The 27,364-nt window shown below is 41.2% G+C and overlaps 1 protein-coding gene across 5 annotated transcripts in view; it reads right to left on the reverse strand.

The window, feature by feature from the left end:
* RARB (retinoic acid receptor beta) overlaps positions 1–27,364 on the reverse strand; it is a 189,286-nt gene that overhangs the window by 65,771 nt on the left and 96,151 nt on the right. The window contains exons 1-3 of one of the 5 annotated variants that reach the window (XM_042816510.1): positions 25,743–25,975; positions 25,387–25,515; positions 1,857–2,005 (exon numbers count right to left, since the gene is read on the reverse strand). In XM_042816510.1, the coding sequence (XP_042672444.1) occupies positions 1,857–2,005; positions 25,387–25,501 (264 nt within the window). In that variant the 5' untranslated portion in view covers positions 25,502–25,515; positions 25,743–25,975. The other 4 variants (XM_042816511.1, XM_042816509.1, XM_042816508.1 and 1 more) reach the window with 4 other exon arrangements.

Raw genomic sequence — 27,364 nt, forward strand, 5'->3', positions numbered from 1 at the left:
CTCACTGTGTTATTTGCCATCCCCTGGCCCTCACTAAGGATGGTGATTCAATCAGTAGCATAAGCTTTTTAAATCTTAGTCGAACATGTTGAAGAGCTAGTGTCAGCTAATCCAACTATTACCAGTCTTAGGCATTCATATCACTGATTTGGAATCCTTTTTGTTTCTCATACGCTTACAGGTTTCATATGCAATTCATCTCTTAAAAAAAAAAAAAAAGAAAAAAAAAAACACTGAAAAAACCAGCAGCTACTGCTAACTGTTGAATTATCCCATTCCACAAATTAACAAATAAATGAAAACAATTTTGTTGCTAAATGGCAGTGAATAACAGCTACTACCTTACAAGATGGATTTCTCCACGTATTTTGACAGGTGTGGTCTTAATTACTTACAAAAATGCTTTGCAGTATGCCAATAGAAGCCCCTCCGTATATCCTAATGTATTTTTCAAAAATAATGAAGTCTTAGGAACATGTGACCTTTCTGCCACAGTCTGCAATTACATCTGTGCTTAGAGTAAGTCTGTAGGTGAGCAAATGACACCACCATTTGTGTGTTAGCATCTGTGTGTGATGAGACTTCCTATTAAATGAAATCAGCTGGAGCATATTCTTACCATAGTTTTTCTTAACAGACACTTCAAATTCAGTAGTTTTGTGGCATGCAAAAGATACAGACAATATCCAAGGAAAACCTCAATATAAAAAGTGATTCTAAAGCAGAGATGAGTTTCAGTGGTTACTTTCACTATCTCAGTATCTGAGGTTATAAAACAGTGGGAAAACCAGATTCTCATCCAACAGTTTTCTGCCTAAAGACACAAATCCAGAACTATGATATGTTTAATGTCACTACAAAAGGCCGGTGGTGTCGAAGATGTTGTAGGATGAAAGAATGAAGTAAAAATGCCTAACTGCACAGTATCTGAAAGATGTTACTATTCTTCTTGCTGCAAGTAAACCAGCAAAATATCTTTTATTATTTATTCTAGTAACTTTATTAATTCATACATGGCAGCTGTCACATTTTCATCAGGCCTCAGGATCTTCACTGCACTAAACACTAGACAACTATTCTAATCTGAAGGATTAGAAGTACAGATATTGTGTCTAGTTGTTAGAAGAGAACATCCTATCAGGGTGCAAAGAAAACCATGAGACCATTTGGGATATATCTTTTCTTTATCACTTTTCGCACTACATTTTTCCTTGCACACGTGCTGTTCACTGTGTATTCACTTCTAATTACTGCCATATACACATAGTTTAGTTCATAATGCTTCTCTGATATGTATCTCATCTTTAAATACATCCTCTGCTTTGGAATTGCATATCGTATTACTGCATCCTACAGAACATTCATTCATACTCTGACAATTGTGGCAGTAGAAAGTAGTCAGCAGATGTGCCAGCACTGCCAGATTACATTTTGGGAATGCCATTCTGCTAATCTTCAAACTCCCAATTTGATTTGAAATTACTTAGACTATGCAAAAAATTTCCACATAATAGGTCCTTCTCCCACAGAAATAGCAAGGCTCAGAGCAGACAACAACCATATGAGTTCTTAAGGTACACTTATAAATGGATAATGAAGAGTCTTAAAGCATTATCACTTTTTATTCGATTAGCTCTGCATCTGCAACCACATTCTGATGTTAGTCAGTGCCTATGGAAGTCCCTGAAAGACGTACTTTGGCAGGAGTTACGGAGGAAAGGAATTCCAGGAATGACGGTCATTTATTTGGCTTTACTCAAGTATCAGAATTAATTCACACAAGCAACTTCATTGCCTAGTCCCTCCCAAAACCAAAATGCAGTACTATAAAAAGAAAGGGAGACAGTGGCACTCACCTTACATCCCTCACAAGCACTGACACCATAGTGATATCCAGATGATTTGTCTTGACAGACAAAACAGGGCTTGTAAACACGCGGGGGTGGAAGTGGTGAAGGAGGGCTTGGAACAAGTTCCTCAGAACTGGTGCTCTGAGTTTCAACTGCTAAAAAGAAAAAAGGAATATAAATGGATGACTCATGAATGAATTTCAAATAATCAGTCACTTACTGTATTACAATGATCAAACTGGCCCTTCCTGTCTTTGTTGAATAAAAAATTAGAAACAAAAAAAGACAACTAGCGACAGAACTACAGGCTGTACACTCAACAGTGTATTTTAAACTATCTGGTATGTAAAGTGTCATGATCCAGCTACTAAACACCAAAAAAGCTTCATCTCACTTCATATGCACAGCTTAATTATCTTCAAAGGCCCCAGAAATGGAAAGTCTTGGGCTCACGTTCTGTTTTTAGCTTACTGAATTACATGGGATCCGTGTGTGTGCACTGGATATCAACGTTAAATGGAAAACCGAGGCATGTGTGTTTCCAATCCACCACTGGTTTTGGAAGAGCTCTTACATCTTTTGCCATTGTCTACAATTTTCCATGTGCAATTCCACCACAGAAAGATATGAAAATGGATCAGGACATACATGAAGAGGCAAGTGAATAAGACCCGAAGTGAAAATTATTGGAACGAGTCATTTATGTTGTTGTTCATCAGTAAAACCAGCACAATCCAGTAACGTTTCCTTATCAACTCTACGATTTGTAGCATCAGGAAACCTCTCCGAGAAAAAGCTATTAGATATTATGACCCCATGTCCTTTATTGCCTTAATATTTCTGGATGGCCATTTGTTTTGAACTTGCTAGAAAGCCAGTCATCCTTTTCAGTGAGAGGACATGAAAGCTCTGTGATGTGAGATAAGACACGTGAACTAGATCTTTTCAGAACATCTGCATTAGTTTTCTGTGATATGCTGTCATCATTCCTCACATTTATTGTAGATGCGCAATACATTTCCATGTTTCACCTAGCTGTTCTGCTGCTCCTCAGATAAATCCCTCCAACTTTTCAACAGATACACAGAAATGACAGAATCTGTGAACTCAGATCTATCCAGAAATATTAGGCACTATCTGCACAGCTAAATCTCCAGAGCACTACCAGCAGGCCCTAAAGAATATTACTCAATGGAAAATCCGAGACAAGATTTACTGTACATGGTATTTTTCAGATTACTGAGATGATACATTTGTATTAAACCCATGATTCATTGTCAACTCGAGTTCTTCAAAATTCGCAGAGAGGACTGCAGCACATGATACGACTTCCGATTACTCGTTAGGGAAGGGACAATTTCTGCCATTTTTACTTGGATTAAACTACCATCAACTTCAAGGACGCATTTTTTGGAAGAAAGTAAATGCTGGAGTGGAGTGTTAAGGGCACTGATTTTAAGCACAGAAATATCTTCTCAACAGGACCGATTTATTTATATACGTAACAATAGGAAGGTTTGTGTGGAAAAACAGAAAAGTAAAATAACATGTGGCTCAATAAATCTTGATATTTAAACAATGTCCAGAGCCATACTTAACTGTTTCAGCATTCAACATGCTGAACTTCAACAAATCAAATATCTACAGCTTCCTACTGGCCCAAGAAAACTTTAATGAGCTTTTTTGTTAATGAAAAAAGAAGCGAGAACAATCATTTCTTCTCAATAGTAATTTTTGGTATTTAAGAGAGACACGGAGTGCTCCGTTATTGATTTCTGCACAGTCATCCTGCTTAAATCAATAATCTATTAGTACTTCTAAATTAAAGTCAGATTCATCAAATGCCCTTGAGAGTCCTCAAACGTTCTGCGTCTTATTTCACGCTAGCACAAGTATTATAGTGGTTTCCAATCAGTCTCAGAATGATAAAATTTTAGTTTAAAACTCTAATATCAGCAGACAATGTGTTTCGTATTAGCTCATTCAATTCTCCCAGTCAGTCTGAAAGGCGGTTTTTAGGCTTCTCTTGGGAAAACAAGGTTGTGTCATTCAATAAAACAACCACACTCCCACAATCCTTCTGTGATTTTGGTTAGTGAAAAGCAGTCTACGAGGAATAATGCCGATACACTTCTGTTTCTTCAACAATCTCATTGTAAACAAGCCCCACAATCTAATAGTAACATTCACGGAGTGAGCCATATGTACAACGCAGGTCGGTCTGGCACTGGCCAGCACCAGCAACCTGGGTTGCTCAGAAGAGATTAAGCAACCAGCTCAGTTCATAAAGGAAGAAAGAAAAAGTGGTCAACAGCTGACTATGTGAAGATGCCATTGCAGATTTACTTTTTTTCTGGAAAACTTGGAAAGATATATGAGAGTGAAAAACCCAGAAAAAAAACCCAGAAGATGCACCTCAAAACAGTCAGATATATATGCTACTGGAAAAGCTGAATCTGCTCAACACAGTGCTTGTGTCAGACGAACAACTGCCTAGAGAGTTTGGGAACGTTTGGTCCTAGGCAAGATGTATGAGGTTTCAGGAGCAGAAACTCTACTCCTAGTTGGCTTCTGACTCACTGTTCTTCCTTTTAAACTCTGTATTTGAAAATATATGTATTGCCAGTGTGGAAATGCAGAAATCAGGTGCAGAAGCCTGTAGTGACTGAAGCTCACTGGGTTTTGAGCACTAGTTTTGTGTCACATGGATGGCTACTGGAAAAAAAGCAGTGGAACTCATTTCCATCTATTCATGCCTGCACATGGAAGATAAAAAACACATCAAGAAAAAGAGGCAGAGAGGGGGACACTGATGACATTTCCAAAAAGTCAAAGTTTGGAAATTTGTCAAGAAGTCTTAGAATTTTAGGAACAATTTAGTCCAAGTAACTTCTTCTGATGCCCTGCAGCCTCATCCTGTACGCTGTGACACTGCTCACCTGAGAAAACAGAGGCCAGGCACAGCACAGAACACCTGAATGCTGCCAGAGCACACAGGGTCTGGCAAACAATAGGTCACTTCACCATTCCTAAGATGTCTGAAATATTTCTAAAGGTTAGATAAAGTAGCAGATAAGATCTTGAAAAGCACAGCGTGCTTTGTGAGAGCTAATTTACTGCCAGCTAAACCATGTTGACAGACAGAGGTATTTCACTTTGTGACCAAATAGAAGCAGGCATTATGAAATGCCTTTCGTTTCACCAGGAACCTCGATTATTAAGCTAGTATGTTAACGCACACTTTGGACAGTTGAGTCTTAAAAGAATAAGAAGTTGTAAAGCAAATGGCATTTCCTGGATAGCCTCAAGGGAATTGTGAGTACTGAGCTCAGGGTCCCTGGTGGGAAGCAGCAATTTCAGCTAATTAGGGTGAATAGCAAAGTGTTGCATTTGGTCAAAACATTCTGTTAACCCTCATTTTTGTTGGCACCAACAAGAGTCTGGATTTTTTGCCTTTTTTTTTTTTTTTTTTTTTTTTTTTTTATGAATTCTCTGCAGGAGTGCAAGGCACACAGCTCACATACATTAGGCAGAAAGTCAAAGGAAACGCCAAAGTTCAACTAAAGTACAAGTAATTAGAACCAGATTCTCTGCTGCTTGTATGTGTGCATTTGATTGTAGAAGTTATTTATAAGCCTCCAAACATTTGAAAAAATAACTATATACTGTAGATCATTTAATTTTTATGTCTAGTCTGGAAAAAAAAAGTCTGCTTTTAATCATCTTCCAGGAAAGAGCCAGGAACTGGGAAAGTGGGTCTCAATTGTTTCAATACAAATTTCTCTCTTTCATGTGCCACATAAAACTATACTATAAAATTAAATCCAAAATATCATTGACTCAACCTCCTGCCCCAATTTTTTCTTTTTAATAAAAAACCTCTTTGAATTTGTCATGCTTAAATAGTTTGCATTGTTATGAGGGTTTGTTTTTTTTTTTAAAAAAAAAAAAAACAAAAACAAAAACCAAAAAAAACCCTGTTGTTTGGAAGACAGACAAGAGGGGGGGAAAAAAAAGTGCGAGAGAAAGAAAACATTATGGTGGAGACTTGCCAGCCTTGACTTAGTAACCTGGCCATGACCTTCCAGCGAGTGTGTGTTTGACCCGGTCACACATGACTCTGGCTGCGGACTGTTGCTGGGTTATAAGTCCCAGATATTTTTACCATATATACAACAGGTGCAGATCAGAGACAAAGGAAAGACGAAAAACAAAGTCTTCGCTTTGCGTGAAGACCCTGATTTTCTCTCTTTCAAAGCAAGCAGCAAAAGCAAAGAAGTCGGGGTACTATTTCACTTTATTGACATCTCTATACTCGATCGCTGTTCTACATGAGAATTTACTGCAGGGAAGTCGAGTGGGCTGAGGGCAGGCAGAAAGAGGAAAAGGCTCAGGGGAAACAACGCGCCAAATGTTGTTCAACTTGCATTGAATTACCAAACTGTCACATCCAAAACACAATCAAAAATCTTCCCTCTTATGGCTGGGTATGCACTGAAGTTCTGGAAGGAATGTTTTTTACTAGAGTGAACACAACACACCTGGATTATAAAACATAGGCTGTCACGATAACTCCAGATTGAGATATTACTATCAGAGTTTTCAGAAGTACTTAAGAAAACATCTTTCACATTTTAGGGTTTCTTTTTCATTACTTGTGTCTTGCTAGCTGTGCACATCTGTCTTAAAGCCATGATGTTAAATGTAAGTTATTTTACTTAATTCCTCGTTACAATTTTTCCAGCTTAAATTTTAATCAAGCCATAGCTCAACTCTACAGGACAGCCTACGTCTTAAAAGAAAAAAGGCATGTTTTGGCCTGGAAAGACAAAAAAAACATCCAAGTCTTCAGGTTTGGTTTTACTATGAAAAAGGGTATTTTTCAACTGGGACATCAAAAGTCCATACTTTATGATTTGGCTTTTACTTGAGGGTGCCCAATCCCAAACGATCTCTTCGTTATTTGAAAAGCTAAGAGTACTGTGTACAGTTTGGGAATCCTACAGTACAATTCAAAAAACAACCAAGCTTATAAGAAGTAGAGGTTGTGGAGAACAAAAGTCCAAGTTGCAAGTTCTAACTAATAGACAAACTGCCACAAGGTCACCTAGAAGGTGCCTCAGCCGAGGTCATTTTCAGAGCCATGCCTATGGCACAGCTCCTGCTGCCAACAGCTATCTCAGACAAGGTGCAAGCCCTGATAGAGGCAGCCCACTTGGCAGAAGTCTCTAAAGCTGAAGTGCTTTTGCTGTTAGGACTTTTGTCAGTAAAGCAGTGATAGGACAGCTGGCTCCTGTCCAGCCACAGCTGGGAGAAGAGTGGTCCCGCTGAACTCTGTCCCCAGCTTCGCAAGTACAAGGAGTAGCTAAGCACATGCTTTGATATTCTTACCCTAATGAAGTTCCAGCTACAAATTTGGCCGCACTCCACTGAAGACAAGCACACAATCAAGACAGTATTTGCTTCCCCCCATCCTTTTGCATTCTCAAGTGTTCAGACTTTAGGCTGCTCCAAGTCAGGCCACTGGTTGGCCTTCATCAACAAAATTGCAAGGTTTCAATTGCAGATGTGTAACGTGGGCCAGCAAAGTAAAGTAACTTAATTCAATGGAGTTGTTGATACTGTTCTCAGCTGTATGACAGCAGGATAGGTGACCGACGTCTTTATTTGCATCAGGTGATTAGGGCCAGAACATAAAATTCAACTTCTTACTACCAGCAGAGCAGAGCTATCCAGATATGTTTGTAGTAAATCAGAAAGCAACAGTGTCTACCAGTTGCTTGTCCTTTTTTTCCAGTCTAATACAATTTCTGTTCTTCAACAGCATATTCCCTTTTTCATTTGCTGCACAGATTCAGTATTCCCACAAACATCTTCTCTTGGTTGCCCAGCGAAAGATGGGTGTGTTTTGGCAATACCCTTTTCTGTTCCACCACAAATAGTCTGTTCTCTTAATTAATCCATTTGAAATTGAAATTGAATTACCTGACTTCACAGTGCCGTCTACCCTCCAGGGGCCCCATCTGCCAGCGGCCTTCCCAAGTGGCACTGCTGCACAGACCTGCCACTCACCTCCTGGCACGTAGCAAGGCCCGCAGTTCTCCTAACCCTGCCATATTTAGCGGCATGAGACCCTGCTCCGCACTACCTATCTAATCTACAGCCATGGTCTCCGATGCTCCAGTACTTGAATATCCCACGAGCACTCATATGGTTATCTTTGTAACACCCAAGTGGGATAAGGAAAGGGCTATTCTTTTTTACTTCAGAGATGAGAAACAGAAGCACTGACAGCCTAACAGCTTGATTTGCCTAGGTCTTAAATTCCTGGAAAAAAGCAAGCAGCACCCAAATGCGATTTTCAACAGCAACTGAGAGCCCAACTAACTGTAGCTCTCACATTGCCTTCCAAATGCAGCCTTACATATCTTGCCCCAAGTTACAGATGGCATACAACACAGAGCAGGGAGCTTAATTAAATCACTGCTCAGCAGCTCTAACAGGGGACACCTCTGAGGTACCGCCCAGTTCCCAAGTCTGAGCATGCATCCAGCTCTGCAGCCGGCTGCGAGATTAGGGGCCCTAGGCCCTCTGTCTGCAAGAGCCACCAGCACTGCTGGCAGGAGCTCAGGGGGGCTGGTGAAAGGCTCATCTACACTTGGTGATTTCCACAGACAAATGACAATCAACTTTCAGAAAAACAACCACACTGTATATTCAACTACACAGGAAAGTCCCAGCAGCAAGAAGTCTGTCCTGAGAGAATCACAGACTGGCTGAGGTGGGAAGAGATTTCTGGGTCCACCTGGCCCAACCCCTGCTCAATCAGGGACACTCAGAGCAGATTGCCCAGGACCATGTCCAAGCAGCTTCTGATTACCTCCAAGGGGCAAACCACAAACTCTCGACAGCCTTTGCCAGAGCTCAGTCATCCCTCACCAAGAGGTGTTTCTTTATGTTCAGATGGTGCCTGTTGCATTTGTTTGTGCCCTTCATCTCCTGATTCCTGTCCCCCCACACGGTTGTTGCTCAGTAACACCCATGCTTGGATGCTATGTCCCCACACAGGCAGAAGCAACACTAGAAGTTGCTACAAAAATCTGTATGCATGGCTCTACTGTCCAAGCCACCACCTCAACAACCACCAAGACATAAAGCTAAATCTAAGAGGTTAGAAGAAAAGCGTCTGTGCTACATACTGAGCTCACCTGGTCTGGAAATTACCAATATGCCCAACCATATATTTCTGAATAAAAACGTTTTCCTGAAATTGCTGCATGTTGTGCCCTGAAAATATTCTGGAGGCAAGCTGGAACTGCAAGTACTTCCAGTGTATCTCTCAGGAAAGTCAGGACTTCTGGCAACTACAAATTACTTTACACACACATTAACTACAGTGTACAGGATAGTGAGGAGGCTGCAGCTATGCTGTAAGAGCACATTCATGCTCTGTAGGGTTTGCTCAGCAGGGTCTTTTCAAACAAGAGCAACATCTACTCCAGAACTGCCAGCTTTGCAATGCCTGCTTCTCAAGTCCTGGCTCCACGAAAAATATGGGCAATCAGTTCTATCTAATACAGGAGATTTATGTTCACCTGACCTCTTCAAAGAAAATTACATTGTTTTGGAGTCTGTATTTTTTTAACATTTGTGTCAGCACAGCAGTTGTACATTTGGGTTTATCCATATGGGTAGCTACAGAGGAGACACGTTTACACTTGACAATTGCAGGTGGAATCTTGCCATGATTAATCATATTAGAGGCAAGAACTACATCTGGTTACACCTGTACTCCTCCCAGGCAGACTTAATGATGCTCTAGGAACTGAGAACAGGAGTGTCTTTCGCTAAATAAATGGTTGGACAGACACCAGGAGGTGTTTCTGTGAGAGCTGGGGTGAAAGTGAGCGTGCAGACAGGATGGCCAGAGGGGCTGCAGGCACGGCGGAGCTTACAGGGCAGCAGCTCATCAGTTTGTATTAAGAGCCTACCTTCAGAATGAAAAAGAAAACATGTTACAGGGAGAAAAACAAATCGTATGGAAAACTGAAGAAAAACATCCGAAAGATGCTAGCTCCGTGGTTTTTTCGGGTCGGTGATTTTCCGCCTGGTCACTACCATGCAGAATTCCATCAATCTAGAGTGAATTTCTCATATCACTGCAAAATTGAAAAATAGGATCTTCTTTACCAAAGAAAATCATGCTCCCATTTGTGCAAAGTTCCATTTTCCTTTGAAAATGAGCTTTTCTTACAAGCGGGGCTCTCCTTGCTTTCCCAATGAATTCCCAAGGTCAGATCCTCATCTGGAGCAAAGCAGCACAAGCAAAGCAGCTACACTGGCTTAGAAAGGATGAGGACTTGGGCCTCTTTATTTATGAAAACAGAGCCTCTTTCTGTGACCTATTGATAAAACTGTGTCACAAATTTGGCATATTTTCCCTGCAGGACCAATAATAAGGAAAACTCACACTGTGAGGGACAAAGCACTTAAAAATAGCAGAGGTGCAATTCTTTTTTTCAGACCAGTTTTACAGTGTCCTAAACACACCAATTCCAAGAAGTACCCTTGATTTGTAAACATATAAAATGAAAAAAGCTCAAATCCAGTCTCTTCAATAAGAAATAAAAATTGCTAGGATAATGAAATCGTTACTGTAATCTTATATACATCCAGATATTTTACTAAGTCATAAAGTCCCCATTTATAGCTATTAAATGCTTTACAGTACTTTGAGCACTTTTCTTTTATCTTCAGATCTTTTCAAGCATCCAAACAGAATAATCCAGAGCATTATGCTACAGGAATGAAGGAATGATTCCATTCCAGAAAGCTGGCCTCCCATCCAAGTTGGTATTAGTTTTCAGTATTACTGTGTCTGCCAAATAAATTTATTTTCTATATATTCAGTGTGTTCTTATGACACTATTTATCATGATTTTTTTGCCGTGGCTTGAATCCAGCAAGAAAATGAGAGTTTTCATATCTTTAATCACGTACTACTATTACACAGTTGTTCAGTATCACATGGACAAAATGAGACTGCTGTGCTCTATTTGCTGATGCCCTAAAACTGACTTGCCATGCAGTATTTTACATGTAATTTTATTTCTCAAACTCTAGGACTATCAACTTAGGCCATTTTGATCCTTAGGAATTTGTAGATCTTAAAATAAATAAGTGACTCAGCAAGAGCCAATTCATTGATCAAAACTACTTCAAGTAAGTACAGACCAGTTAAAGTGCTTACCATCCCAATTAATTTGTATTGCAGCCATACTGCTGGATATCACTAATTCATTTATGTACCCTCCTTTCCATTCCCATTTACAAGGGCAATTATGAACTCTATCACATATGTTTAAATGGGTTATATTAGGATAATATCTGGAAGCTGGACTGCTGAGCTTGAAGTCTTTAAGAACAGGTGAATTCTTTAATGGGCTCACTATCAATCTGCTACAAACAGCCTATAACCTTTGAGGCAGAACATGGCACTAATATTTCAATTTTCATGGGCATTTTGGGGTTGACTGCAATGATGAGCTCAAACAGTACTTTTAATTGTTTTAAAAATGGCATATTATAGGCAGTAATAAACACTTACAAATTAGCATTATACCAGCCACTGCTCTCTGCAAAGCATGGTTTCTATAAACAAGTTAAAACGCATACATCTGTAAATAATAAGTGTAAGTATGCTGAATTTAATGAATAAGGGCACTAAAAGAAATTGAACAGTAGGGGTTCAGCAATTAGAGTAACTGCCCATTTTATTAAAAATGTATTGTTTCCAGCTTTCACTTTAGAAGGCTTTTATTGCTCTGCTAATTCTGAGTTTTGATATCCTCAGAAAAGGAGGCCTACTCTTTATTTTCTTTGACAGTCTCATCACACAGTCCCTCGCCTCTTTTTATAAAGCATCAGACAATTATTAAGCTTATCTCACTGCTTGAGATCTCACTCTTGGACCTTCGCTGCGGATTTTTTGGCACGATGCCGCTCAGAGGTATGTTTCTTCTTCAAGTAATGAATCTGCTGAACCAGCAAAACCCAAGAAGCAGCCACCCACAGCTCCTTAGCAGGGCTGCAGCTTCCCAGCCCTCCAGCAGAGCAGAAGGAAGAGCGTGTGTCCAGCTTCCCTGCAATGCCCCTGCAAAAGCAGGGCCATTTGCTGAAGATGGTGAGGCTTGGGGCTGTGAAATGGAGCCAAGCATTTCCTCTTGCCTGTGGAGCAGCAGCCTTCTGCAGAGGACAAGGCAGAGAAAACTGAGAGGCAATGTCTCTGAAAGGTAGTTCCCTAAAGGAAGGAGGTGTCCCAGGAAACATCTCCTCTGCTCCTGGCATTATTGCTGTGAGTCTCTGGGGTACCTGTGCTTGTACAGGTCTATTACATACATCTAGCTTTCCTCCCTAGTTACTGTTAAGACTCCATAAGACTATTTTTAACACTAGCCTAATTGCACCCACATTGCTACACTGCTACAGCTGTGGGGGTTTAATTAAAACAATACATTATTTCCACTTAGACATGACATATAACAATAAAAAATGGCTTTCATTGCTTCATCTTATCTGCAACAAGAAGGGTAGTCAGACGAAATTTTAACCTTACTGACATCTTCCAATGCACATACACACACTGTGACAGGGACAAACTGTCTCCTCAGCAAGCCAGATCAGGTCAGTGCTTTACTAAAAGCAGCACACCTCAACACTTCCGATGCTCGCATGAGAAATTCAAGTTCATGGAATATTTAAGAACTGAGTATCACCAATATCTGTTGAGGGAAGAAAATGAAATACACACTTTATCAAGCTGTAATGCTCGCCTGAGCAGAATTGCAGTATTTCTCAACTGAGTGCCTGCTAGACAAAAGATGGTAACATAGTGGGGAAGATACTGTGAAAATCTAAAACAGCACTGGCTTTCTTTGAAAATCAGCATCCTCATCATTGTTTACATACTACTTTATATCTATTTTTTTTTTTCATGTTTATGGGTGGGATTTTCTTTCCCTTGGTGCAGCTAACCAGGCAAGCATCACCATGTCCCCATGGCAGTTGGTGCCACAGGAGCCAAAAACTGTGCAGGGGCTTGGTGCCTCAGCAAAAAGGTAGCAACACTGAGAGCAGATCTCTCTACTCTGCCTAGAAGATAAAAGATCAATAAAATATTCACAAGAGACCGGAGCCTAGATGAGAACTGTGACTGAAGAGCGCATTTTCCAATACTCTTTTCTCTTACTCTCTACCTGCGTGGATTTTCCTATTAATCCCTTAGAGTGAGGAATGCTCATAATTTTATCTCTGTCATCTGTGATACCATTCTGACTCAGAAGAGCAAAAAATAAGCACACTCTGTAATGCTGACGAACAGACTTCTGCTAGTAGTGTTTCCCAGTTGCTTGGTGTTTCCTGTTCAATACCCACCTCCAGCTCCAAGTTTGGGTTTTTTTGCCCAGCTACTCTGCTCATGATTTACTGCGTTATTCCAGACTTACAAATAGGGAAGATGCACTTTAAACAGTATATGACATAAAAGAAATACTTCATAACAGGAAAAACTCTAAATTTGGAGTGGGACAGGCAACTTCAATCCTGACCTAGAAGCAAATTCAACACTTGATGTCTCAAGAAACTTAAGGCAAAACTTACATTTTGAAAATGGGTAATTACTTTTTCCAAGAGAGGCTCAGTTCTAGAAGACCTTTGATTATTTTGCTTTAATCATTTTTTCATGTCCATAACATGATCATCCAGCATGATACATATGCATATAAGTATGTTTCATAGAATAAGCACTCTCAAGGAAAACACTTTTCTTGCCATATTTGAGAGATTTGGGCCATCATTTTCTGTAGAAATTAAGCTTATTTGTACAAACACTTTTCCAGTTGTCATGGTTGGAAAGATATGCCATTTAATGTAAACTCTTTCAGTGCCATCTTCCTGAATTTGCAGAAGGACAGTGTTAGTGTCTCAGCTGACACTGAAAGGATTCTGAAGCCACAGCAAAGCATAATTGACAACACACTGAGGCTACACAAAAAAATGAGGATAGTATGGTGAAACTGTCTGTAGGACTACCTCTTTCACCCTAAGGTCCAGAAAACTTCTAACCTGTGGCACTAGTACTTCTTAGTGCATGGGACAAGACAGAGCAGTCATTTTAAGGAATAAGTACAACACTGCTGCAGTGCAGAGCTGTTAGTTAGAAAGAGTTTTTTTAATTTCGTAGTATTTGTAAGCGTCTGACAACTAACTGTGCAGCAGCATGTACTGCCAAAAACTGTACTTCATACCTACTTAAGCTATTCACACAGTAAGTTTATTATGATTTCTCTCCACTTTCCCTTCTTAGATCAGATCTTGTATGGTCTGTCTCTACATACATGTCCCTTCAGAAATTTGGGGAAATTTAGTGCTTTTTCCACACGTTAATCCATGCACGTACGTTATCCGAAGAGATTTAAGAAGAGCAACCTGTGAAAGCAAGATACCCTCTTTGAGAAAGCTTCTCTCTGGCTAATTTACTCTGGGATCACCCAGTATGGGCAGTCCCAGCGTACAGGAAGTGCTGGTGGGACAGGGGCACATTTAGGGAAACTCCCACACCTCCCAGGCAGAGGCGATGCCCCGCTGTTTGATGGCGACCCCAGCGTTTGCAAACCAGTTTGTCTGATCACTACGTTCTATTGTTTCCTCAGATAAGCAGGGCCCCAGTGAACAATTAAAGCTTTCAATAAATAATCTGTAAGCACATTCATTTGATTTACTGTTATTTGATACAGCAGTTAGTTTCAATGGGGCACTTACTATTGATCATGTAAAGTACTACAGACAAACATGAAACACTTCCAGAACTCCATGGATTATTACTCTTTATCTGCCACTCATCTGGCTTACTTGTAATGGTTGCAAAATTTAAAATCAATAACAACAATTAGCGTTCTGTATACTCTCAGGAATGAATCATGTCAAATATGTTTTGTTACAAAAATGAAACGTTGGAGAGCGTATAAAACACAAAACTCTTTGTTTTGCAAGTAGCAAAACTCTAAACAACATTTCTCCTTGTATTATAAAGTTCCCAACACAAAATATATGAGTAATTTCAATGTACCTAAAAGCATACACACATCATAAAGGGACAATGGGAAGACTTAAAAAAAAAAAGTAAACTATTTAGGCATACCACTTTCAGCTAAGCTGGTTAGGAAAAGGCAACACATTTTTCCTTAGAAAAGTCCACGGTCTCTTGACCTCAAAAGGAGTTCTTGGTCACTAATAATGGCAGGGCTTGCTCCTGTGTAGGGAACTGAAGATGAATGAAGTAGTCTGATTCATCCTCCTACTAGCTTTTCCTGAGTAGTCCACAACAACAACAACAACAATAAAAGCTGGAAATGGATTGTAAGTGGCTTACATATGAAAACACCCTTTCTCTTAGCTTTGGATTCATAGAAATTTGTTGTGAACCTAATGAAATGCATGGAAATAACAGTATTTTGAGATTTCTGCTAGAGCAATAATTCTAGATAATTAAAATGCAAAGCAATAAGAGAAATGTTTTATCATTAAACTGTAACCAGAGCTCTGTGTGAAGTCATCCATTCAGAAGACTTGTTTTTCATCAATTATTTGTTATTTATCTGATGTAAATATAAGAAGGTCTAATTAAAATGTATGACTCCTTATGCAGCTTTTTGTCATTAAGACCAATGAAAGCGTTCTGAAGACCATAATGAAATAATTATGTTTGCCTTTAAGAATCCTCTTCAACAACACATGGCAGTACTACACTAAATTAAAACATCAGGAACTAAATTTCTCTTGCATCTATTTCCATTTTCACTAATTATACCCCCAAGCTTTCCAATAGACCAGGCCCTAAAATTCTTTTGAAGCTGAAACAGCCTAAGGAACAGCAGCCTTCTCATAGTAATGGACTTTGATGAACAAACAAAGGTAATGCAGCCCTGGAAGCATTAATATTTCAGATAGAGTTATCCCGTGAAAATACGTATTTATTTGAAAAATGGGGTAAAATACTGTTGGTAAAAAGCCAAATATCTGTTTCAGGGAAACTGATATTCTGATTTAATCTTATCTAATTACGTCACTCCTTCCTCACCTCTTTTGGTCAAAGCCTTTTCTTTCTCTGTACAGAAACTAAGTGTAGCAGAAGCTTAACAAACATGCTATTACTGGGCAGTGTTGATGTAAAATTCTATAACTAAGCTATGCTTTGACGTTTTAGTAAACGTGAAAACAGCAACTTTGAGCAGTTGCACCTTTCATTCAGGGCTCCATTTCACAGACTGAGGTAGAGCTATTTTCTCAAACAGCACCCAGACATACAGACCCTCCCAACAAGTAGCTCATATTTCACCCATGAAGTTCTGAAGGATCTGTCCAAAACACAGGAAAATAAAAGGATTCGGATAAGGAAAAAAACAGGGAAGATGTGAGTCAGCTCAGACTTTTTGCAGTCAGCTGACAGCTTCATTGCAAAACTTCAGATAATGGCTCCCTTCTGCCATGGTCTCAAAGATATGAATGTGGCAATGCATGCAAAATGTAGAAAGGCAAACAGCTCACGTACCTAACCCACACAACCTGTGACAGTACGTGCAACTAGAAACACACAGCTGGAATGTGCTCTCAAAATGGAGAAAGGAAGGCTGAGGTTCACTGCCAGATGAGGATTTGAGAAAAGTACATCCTCCTATCAACCCCCTCATCAAAGATACTTTGCACAAACACCTGAGAGACATAGCTGATTTGCCAACATTTATTCCACATCTTAAGGCTTGGTGTTCAAAGCGTGAAGTGAAAATGGGAGTGTTTGTAGAAAAGGCAGGTCTCCAAGGGTTCCCAGCCAGCCCCGAAGGAGGATCTGACATACATCAATCCAGGAACTCATCACTTTTTCCCCACAAAAGAATGAAAGAAGCAAACCGAACAACAAAGCAATGCAAAGGAACAGTCTGAAAGATAGAGTGATGGAAGAAGAAAAGTCCCCTCAAATCAAAGGTTGAGAGGCAGAAGTATGAAGCACTGTTTAAAAGCAAACAAACAAGGACCTGATCCTAACAGTAAGGAGCAAACATTTGCAGGACTATGAGCCAGGCCTTTGATTCACGCCCCAAGCCAAAAATGCAGGTTGACAGATTAGTGTTTTCTGCGAGGAATGGAAGGTTTGTTGAGAAGATAGTACCTCTGACTAGGTTAACAGTTGGTAAGAGTTGTGCAGAAAACACAAACTGCGGGGCTCACAGGCGTTTCCCTGCGTGTGGGGAAAAGCCCCAGTCTCCTGACCACAGGCAGTGCCTGGGAGCAGCAAGGTTTGGGCAGGTATCGCCAGATGGCACTGTTACACAGTTTTGCAAGTCCTCTTCCTTCCTGTTCGAGTGAATGTTCAGTCTTGGAAAGACAGACGATGTTGGCCTTCCTGGTGGCTTTTCTGGTGCGAGGTGAGGAGCAGAGGAGCAGGGCTGGGAGGAAGCCTGCTGGTCCTGAGTGGGACTGGCACCTCTTTAAATCATCTCAGCCCCTGTTAGGTCTGCTTATCACACAGGAGCCTGCAAAACTTCCTAACACTGATCTCCAGCTGCTAGAGGAGAGACTTTGGTGCAAGACTGGAAGACCAGTGCTGTCATATAGGTAGAGAGATACATCTCTGTGTGATGGGCTGTGTGCTGCCAACAGGCCAGCAGAGTAGTAACAAAATGCTGTGAACATCACTGCAGTAGTGTGTGTTTCACCACAAGCTGTGTTCAGACAGAAGAAATGACAGGATTAAAGAGATTTTTTGCTTCACTGTTGTTGTTTTTTTCTGACTGAATCACTTCTTCCACTCTGAGTCTATCATGGACACAAATAGCTTTCCAGCATTGAAGCACCCACTAAAGTAAACCTAAGTTTAATCTAATGGCAGCATTTGTCTCTGGGTGGTGCAGCACTGGGTAATTCAGTCAGCTGTTCCACATCTCTTTCCATGGAGCTCGAAAGGAGAATAATTCTTTTTTTTTTTTTTTTCTTCCCTCCTAAGAAGAAAAGCAGTTTTGGCCGTTCCTTCTGAATATCCAGTGCAATGGCATCAACATTTACTAGAATTTCAGTAAAGCAGTGGTACATAAACATGCTAAAGGCTCAGTCATTGAAGCACTCTGTCTGAAACTCCTATTAAATCCAAGGGTGGAGCGCTGAGTGCATTGAAGGGCCTCACAAGATAAGGCTCTAAAAGATACACTTAATTTGTCTTGTTATTGTTCAAAGATCCTTGCTAAAAATACAATGTGAGCCGAGAGAAAAGTATTATGGTTCAGTGGAAAGACATCCTCCTAATCATTAAATGAAACAAACCGGTGCTAAAACAAGTCTTTGTTGTGAGACACTTCTCCGTTCTTTATCTTAGGGGATGCACTTAAGGGGTAAAGTCTAAGTCACTGAAAGTGCACGAAACGGAAATCCCTCCAAACCATGGATGGACTTTAGCACCATGTCCTTAGCAGTGAAGATCCAGAGCACTTTGAGAATTTATAAATACTCACTCACGCTTTAACCTATTAAACCTATACAAGTGTCACTTGCGTGTATATATTTGACTTACATAGTTTTATAATATTCCGTTTATATACGGTATAAGCAGGGGAAAGAAAAATCACCTTGTCCAAGGGGAACAGAAGGTATATTATATACTCTGTGTCCAGGGTTCTTTACACAGACTTGCTGGACTGTATTTCCATCTCTCAACAAAAGTATTTGAAGAAGCTGTAAAACTCAAACAGAATGCTAAAAGAAAGTGGGGTCAGTTATATAAGAGCTGGCATCAGTTTGTTACGTTTTTCCTTACCCACTCCCGAATAAAAGGGACAAAGAAGTTAACATTGAGGGAATGTGTTCCTAAACCACATGATATCCTTATCAGATTGTCATGTACAACAGAAGTTCTCACACACAGACCCCATGCTGGTGATCTGCTGTGAGCTGCCCCATCACATGATGCAAGCTCTCTGCTCCCATTCGGATCACTAAAACGAGCTGAAAGAAGCAAGATTCCTCACCCTTCCCCAGAAAAAGCAAAATCTGCAGTGAACACAACCACACAAATTCACTGTCACTGGGAAGACAACACAGAGCAGTTGCAAATGAGAGGTGAGAATATGAAGATCATCTAACTATTAAAACCTATTCCAGGAGGAAAAGTCTGAAACTGACTGAGAAAAAGTCCACTCATAAGCAAGGAAGCAGAGAATCAGAGAAATAAGCAAGACAGGCAAAATACAAGGAAAAAAAAAAAAGCCCAAACTCTAGGCTTGTACTTTCAATGTTCAATTCTGAAAACTTCACTTGTAAATTTACAGAAAAAGAGTAATATGCTGTTTAAGACAAGTCCTGCTTAATGTGCTGTTTAAAACAAGTCCTGCTTTGTCCTGTAAGTGTCTCTATTTCCACTCAGTGTTGTGAACTCTGTAATTTAATTGCTTTTTCATGTAGCTGAGGTGAAGTGGAAAAATTCTCTAAAATTTTTAATATTAAATAAAAGTTCTAGACAATATCTGGTCATTTCAATATGTGGCCTGTTTTTAAAAGTGCTGAGGGAGCTCTTAGATTCTCCGCATTTTTGGAAATGAAGCCATGAAATGTGGATTTAGGATGCTAACTTTAGGCTACTGTTTCTGACATTCTTAACTTTTGAAACACATTTGCTCATGCAGCAATGGATTCATAAAATCCCAAACACGAGATTATTTTTAAAAAGATAATTTCAAATCCAGATTTCTGGATGAAAGTTGTTTACTGACTATGATTGGGAGGAATAGCTGAGATTATGGTGACTGAAAGAATACACAGAAGATTCATTCCCACATCGTATCAGTTTGTTTATTTTGTACCTAGAATATGGTTCTCATAAAAAGGCAGCAGCAGACGGAAGACATTACGCTTGGCTCGCCTGCTACTAAACCCAGTTTTGCTGCCCTCCTGCTATACTTTTTCTTGCAGTACAGAAGAGATGATTATTCTGTTATTTTAGAAGAGTTTGGAGCATTTCATGGCTTCTATTTTTGTGATTCCATTTAGTTTGAAAGGGCTTGGATTTCAGCACGAAGTGGCATGGGTCACACTGCATGGGGACAGACTTCGTGCACGTGAGCAAAGGTCAAAATCAATCATAGCTTTGTATTTCCAGCCCTATTACTTTTGGCAGTTTACCCTGCCAGAAGGGGCTAAAATATTTGCTTCCCAAAAGGAGTAAACATCAATAGGCGGCAGGCGGATAATCAGCTTCTCAGCCACACAGCAGTGAGAAACGAGGAAACGGGATCTTCTTGCAACAGCCATTCAGCTATCTAGCTGCTACATGTAACATTTCCAGTAAAAAAGTTTAAGGTTTTCACAGCGCAGTAATTTGAAAAGGACAATAGGCCTATTTAGGTAATTATGTTATGCAGGCTTTGTTATTAGGCAGCCCTGCTCAGTCCCAGAAAGTCTGGATAATCAAAAGTGTCCAAGTACAGGAAGGGGAAAAGTACAACCCCACCCTCCCTCGCAGCCGCTGCCAGGATCCGTGGATCCTGAAGGGTAAAGTCTATTTACTGAAGTTCCTTGGCCATTTTATACATCCACCGACATCCTTCCTCGTGGGGCTGTGCACCGCTGCCTCACCGGGGTGGGAGCCACCCACTGTGGGACCTCCTGCCAGGGCAGACAGTGGGGAAGGGGCTAGGGACGGGCCCCCTGCTCACACACACACCAGCGCTGGCCCCCGTGGCTGGGCGGACCTGAGAACTCATCGCAGCTCCACTCGCTTTTAAGGTTTCAGTGGGACGGGCGGACGGCCACAGCCCTTTCCAGCACGGCATGTCTTTCACAAACAGGCTCCCAAACCCAAACGCCGGTTGCGCAGCACAGTCACAGAGCTTCAGCTGTGTGCGGGGCGGTGCGTGAATTAGATCGGAGCACAGGGGGCCATGTGGGCCCAACCTGCCCAGCGGGCTGCCCGGCTCCCCACACACCAGCCAAAGCTGTGGCCCTGGCAGCCGTGCAGGCACGACATTGGCACGCTTAGCAAACGCAGCTCTGGGAAGCGCTCTCAGCAGTAAGTGGGGATTTAGCTGGATGTGAGGATGACTAACTTGGCTGTCTGAAACATTATCTCTCCCTTTCAACTCCTTAACTTCAGCGTAACCTCTGCGAGGCAGCGCTGCAGCAGGCTAGCTTTGTTCTGACAAGTTACACCTTCACTGCACAGACGCATTAGGCAAGCGGGGAGTCACCCAAAGATACATTGCTTTTCCTCCAAGCTTATCCCACCCCGGCTTCACCAGCGAATGCCTCTCATCATTTTTATCTGCGGGAGTTTTTGACAGCAGTGCATGTCCATTAGAGTTTTCCTGCGCCAACGGATGAATCGGGCGGCCTAGATGAGAGCCTACGTAGAAGACTGGTTGCTCTCATCTCAATTCATTTGGAAGAAAAATATCCCCCTGTGACGTTTTGAGTGAGAAAATCTGCGTATTGAAGAGGATCAGAAACAAATACTTCTCATCACATATTTCAGGGCATTAAGCCACAAGTACAAAAAACGAAATACATACTCTATTCCTACGCGTATCAGTTCTAATGATTACAATGTAAAGTTTTTACATGAACTTTAAAGAAAATAACCTGGTTCAAACAGATCTTGCCTTTTGGGCACTAGCAAACACACCTGCAGCAATTTGATACCTGGGAATGCAGATTACAAGTCCTTACTTCAAAATGTTTGTTTTTAAATTCAGAAAGATAAAAGAAAAAGTTTTTTTTTCCTTTTCTTTTTTTCTGTTGAGCGCAGATGTTTCCAGTGCTCCCAGTGTTTGCAGGTAACAAGAACCCGGCCCAAATGGAATTCAGAAGTAAAATGTATGCCTTGTGGATTTCCATCTTGACAAACTTTCTGGAAGTGAATACCTTCTAGACCTCTCCAGATCAACACTTCCCAGAGGACCCAAACAACAAATGCATGCTACAGGAGTGCCCACGTCATGCCGCACTCTGTCGCCATGTGCTTAACTTTTGCCTTCCTCATACTCCGTACTCTTCTGAACATAGCAGAACACAGCAGGTAGTAGTATTTCATGATATTATCAGCTAAAATACTACATACTACCAAGCAAACTTATTCTGGCTTTGTGCCTTCTCATTTGTTTTTCACTTCTTTAATTAATGAAGACTAATGAAGATTTTTTTTAATGCTTTTCCAAGGCCAAAGGAAAATCACTCTGCTTTGCATCTCATTCCCTCTCAGGGCTTGTCCCGTTCCCACTTCTGCACCATTGAGTTAGCTCTCATTTCACCAAAAGTTAGTTGTTTTCTCTCGGTAATTGTTGTCACTACACAGTAAGGGAGCAAAAAATTCCATCTGTCTTGAAGTATAAATTAATCATTCCTGCTATCTTAACTTCAGTCATTTTTGTCCTCTCAAGAACTATTCTCCTCTAATTTGATTATCTCAACCTGATTTTTATCTTAGGAGAAAAGGAGAATTACTCATGATTAAAACCGCAGTCAGTTTCTAGTGTCATCCTTGAGTCCACAATTTCCTTTGTAAATAAATAACTTCTCTTTAAGCCTATAACGAGGTAAGAAGCATCAGATAAAATATAAACACGTGTGAGTACACAAATGTATACAGTTTGTGTGTAGCACATCTTACAGTACACAGTGGCTAGCGTTGGGATTGCAGACCCATAGCATGCTTTTCCTCCCACGGGGGGAGGAAAAAAATGCCACACAAGTTAAGGTCATGTTTGGGTTGCATCTTACCCTCTGCTTCACTTTGCAGACCCTCATGGACTACAAAATTTGTGATGTTGCAGGAGTGCGTTGGCTTAGTGAATTGTAATGGGATTAACATCCTGAAGATGTGCTGAAGTTGAAACCCGCAGCGATCTGCCTTAACCTCTGCAGTAGCCAATTTTGCGAATATTTCAGCTGAAACCTTGATGCTAGGACTGTTGCTGGGCTGTTCTGAGGCTGCACTGTTCAGGTATTATTCCCTTAACAACCATTTACCTTTTACTCTGCAATCACATCTCTATCAAAGCAATATTTCGCAGGCCTAAAGCTATGGCTGCAGGTGTACTGCTTTTATGGGAGAGCCAAAAATAAAACAACAAACTAGACAAAAAAAAAAAAAAAACCCAAGCTATTACATGTCTAATAATTTCAAAATTTGGCTACGATTACATTTCATTAAATCACTGAGGTCTTCATAAAAAGGAAGAATCAGGAAACACTTCAGTTCAAATTAACCATTGTTATCTTTGTATTCGTAATCACTGGAGCAACCTTTAAACCACTGAAAGTTTTCTCTGCCGCAAAAATTCTGGTTTTTGACATTATTTTCAGGAGATACAAAATCAAATATTAAATGCTGACAGAATTTTACTATTTTATCATCCGCGTACATATATTTATCCACAAGCATAAAGTGCTTATTATTTTTCCAAAACTAAAATCACCACCTGCTCTAGAAATCAAATAGAATTCTTCATTTAGACTCTCACTGAATTGCTTTTCCATATACACATACCATTAAATTTCACAGTTCAAATTACAGCGATATGTACCAGATTATAATTCAGGTTTCATCCTGACTTTAGATTCCCGTGCAGTGAAGATTAATCCCATTCCTCACAAAGTTAGGAGTCTGGATTCCTGAATGCATTTGCCCTGTATTTTTCTATTTACTCCTGTAAATATTAGTTTCTCTGAGTAGCTAAACTTTGCCGTTATCAACACTCGTCTCTTATCGCAGGCCCTAAGCAAATGACATATTTACCACTCATTCCATTCCGATAAGGGTAATCCCGTGTTTAACTTGTCCAAGAACAAACATCATATATTTTGTTCTTAAGAATCGTGCCTCTGGTTATTAAAAAAAAAAGAAAAAAAAAGAAAAAAAAAAGAATGAACAGGAGATTTTTAAACCAGAAGGTATTTAAGAATATTTTGCAAATGAAGGTTTTTTATGATAGCTTATTCCTCCTACTTCAGGAAAGTTTAATTCTGAGTTTCCACGATATCGCTGCCGAAGTTATAGGAAAGTTCCTTCCACAGCAGAAAAAAATCACATTTTTAGTGAAACATCTGTTTGGTTTTTTTTCGCCTCTAACTGAAGCTTGCCCTGAGCTAGTAACAGTATTTTGAAGAAAGAGCTTTGTTTCACGTCTTGTTTGAAGCATTTTGAGAACAGCGTGGAGAAAATAAACATCCCATGCTGAACTTCACAGTCTAATTTTAATTGTAAAGACATCAAAATATTTGCAGTGTCGTAGGCTGGTAGTCATTGATTTCTGCAGTTCTGTTTTCCTTACTCAACCCACACAAATGTCATTTGCTGACTGAAAACTTTTGAGAAGAGTGAAGAACGCATTACTTCATCGACCATTTGTTAAATTTATTTTTTTAATCCATTCCCCCCCCGCCTTGAGATTAACTGTATTGAAGGGAGAACTATTCTAATTCCAGGCAACTTTTTAACACACTGCAAAACAAAAATTTCAAACAATCAGACAGTTAATGGTGTACTGGAGTGCCTGAGAGCGTGCTAAAAACATTTTGATAGATAGCCAAGTCATTTATCTAAATCACCGTCAGAGCAGTGAAGCATCCTGCAAGCTTTTATGCAGAGTATAAGGGGATGCTTTCTGGCACTTCTTTCTCAAACTTGAAATTGTGGAGTTAAAATACTATCAGTTTACTACCTATGTATTTCAGTACAAGATCAAGACTCTCTAACATAATAACATGTTTTCTTAAGTGTCCCACCACTAACTCTTCTTCCTCCATTACCAGTGTAACACTGCCTGAATCTCAAGGTATAGAAATAATTGATGTTTAAACTCAAAGGGTGCTCACAGTGAGTAGTTTTATAGCAAAACAGCAACTTCTTAGAGCAACAAAGTGAAGAAGAAAGGTGGCAGCAAGGTCAGTACAAAGAAATATTGCCTTTTCTTCAGAAACTTAAAACTACTGTCTGATTTTTGGAATGGCACCTACCCAGTACAATTCAATGGCTTTGTAAGAACTGCACAGAGCAGCATTTCAATTGCTTGGCTGCTCTGCAGAAATGCACTTCAAGACAACAAGCATCCAGATTATCAAATGTGGTGCAAAATTAGATTAAGGAAGCAAAGAAAAAAAAAAAAAAAAAACTACTACAGATATGCTATGTAAATTCGTCCTTCACTGGTTGGAGTTTTACAAATGTTGTATAGTATTACAATTTTATGTGTTCCTTCTTGGCTTCAGAACTGTTGTAAGGATCAATATACTACATAAGAAGGGATAAACAGAAAACAGCTCAGCGCTTTCTTTTCTTTTTCCCTCCTGGCTAAAGGAAAAAAAAGGCTTGCAAAGCACATTCTGCACAAAAATTCCCCCCACCCCTCATCACCCCTGCACTTAATTAAAAGTATTTTTTTTACATACATGCAAATAATAATAATTGCTTTAAAGTGGAAAAAGAACAGTTGGGACCTACATTGAGCACTGTGCCGGTGTTGCCACTCTGTTTGTGCCAATCCACTGAAGCATGCTTTGAGAGCCTTCTCCTGGAGCATGCAGGAAGACGGACTCGCAGTGTAGAAATCCAGCATCTGAGCAGGGCTCACTGCTAGAACATCCATACAGTCAAACATGATTCCCCCTGTACAGAATGCCTGCAAAAGTGCTTTCCTCTAGGTGTGGAGGAAAATGGCACATAAAAGTACACCCAACTCCATCAAACTCTGCCCCTTTTTTGGCACGTAGGCTGTTGGTCTTTTTCCCAGACCAGAATCATGAATTATGACAGACAACACAGCTAAAAGCCTGTAATTGATCCAAATGATCATTTACCATTTTCCAGGCTGCCCAGCCAATCCAGCAAGATGGGGGGAAGCAAGCCGCATTCCAAGTTTTAGCTCCGTTCAATCTCCCCCAAAATCTCTCTAGAACCAGTCCCGCTCCTCAGGCGCTTGCCGGCTGCCTGCAGCTCCTCGCGCCGTGAAGACGGCCGAGTCCCGGGGTCGAAACAGCTCCGGTAGGACCTCTGGATCCCCCTCAGCCATGAATAGATCCTTCTGCCTCTGAACAGCTCACTTCCTACTACTTGTGTCACACAGAATGAAAGATTGAATTGCCTAATATATGCGAGTGAACTTTCTGTGAACCCTTCCCAGGCTGCTAACCTTCAAATGACCCAGGCGTCTGACATCACCAGCTCCCAGGATTCTCACACGGCTTAAAAACTCCCAGCAGCCCGGCAGCGAGCAGGCAGCGGGCGGTGAGGGACAGCGTGGCCCTCCCCGGGTCACCCCGCTTCGTCGGGACCAGCAATAGCAAGCAGGGAGGTGAAGAAAAAATAAAATTTAAATTTTAAAAAAAAAAAAAATTAAAAAAAAAATCAGGAGGAGGAGAATCATGCTGGGAATAGAAACAGGCCCTGCGTCGGCCGGGAGGCTGTTTGCACAGCGCTGCTTTAGGTGGTTGCTGCGAGCGGGGGGGTTTGCCCATCTCAGCTCTGTGTGCTGAAACTTCGGTGCCCCTGCCCCGTTCCCTTCTCCCCCAGCCACATTCTTTTGCTCCCCTGGAGAGGCCATGAGCGACGCCCAGGCGTCCACTGCTGCACCAGAGCCACAGCCACAGGCAACACCCCAGTTTAGGGGCAGCGCGGAGCAGACTCACCCCGAAAAGGCACCGCTGCTTGGTGCCACCCACAAAGGGATGGCTGGCACAGCCCTGCTCCTCGTGTGCCTATCCCTGCTGTGAGGGGGTCTGCAGATGCCCATCTCTCTGCAAAGGACTCAGGCCACACTGCTCAATGTTCCCAGGCTTGCCCACTGGTCTGGGATGTGTCCCTGCAGCATGCCCATGCAGGCCCAGAACGGTGAGACCACAGCCCAGCTGGGGGTGGGAGGCAACTCCCTCATCTCCCATCCTGGCCGCCATCCCAGGTCTTGCCTGTCTCTGATTAGCTGAGAGGGGCAGGGCTGGCTCGCGTGGCCCTGGAGGGACTGTATCAGCTTTCACACAGCTAATGAGCCCCAGCTACCAGGAGGGTGAGAGGGGAAAAAGGCAATGGGCTTCTTTGTGGGGTCCAGACCTACCTGGTGCTTATCCTGCTCTCCACAGTTATTGGTGAGAGGAGGCCACAGATGCCCCCAGGCAGAGCATCCAGCTGTCCCTTACATCCATGCACTGCAGAGGCTGCCATGTCTTCCCTCACCAACATTTTGAAGGTACTGGGTTATCCCTGCCTTCACTTCATGGCTGGAGACCCACCCCAGTGCCCATGCAGCAGCATTTCTGGCATCCCTCCCTTGTGGTTGCAAGGCCTTGCCAGGGCTGCCCATGTGCCAGCACCATGTGCATGGCTCTCTGCTGGCCTACCCTTTGCACCAAGCCAGCGCAAAGCCACCTTCTCTTAATAATCATCCTCTGCAAAGTCTTGCTTCCAAAGAGAGTTCACCAACACCTTA

This window comes from Centrocercus urophasianus, unplaced genomic scaffold, assembly GCF_019232065.1.
Source record: "Centrocercus urophasianus isolate 14NV4802_14NV808 unplaced genomic scaffold, USGS_Curo_1.0 seq_16, whole genome shotgun sequence".
Taxonomy (NCBI): domain Eukaryota; kingdom Metazoa; phylum Chordata; class Aves; order Galliformes; family Phasianidae; genus Centrocercus; species Centrocercus urophasianus.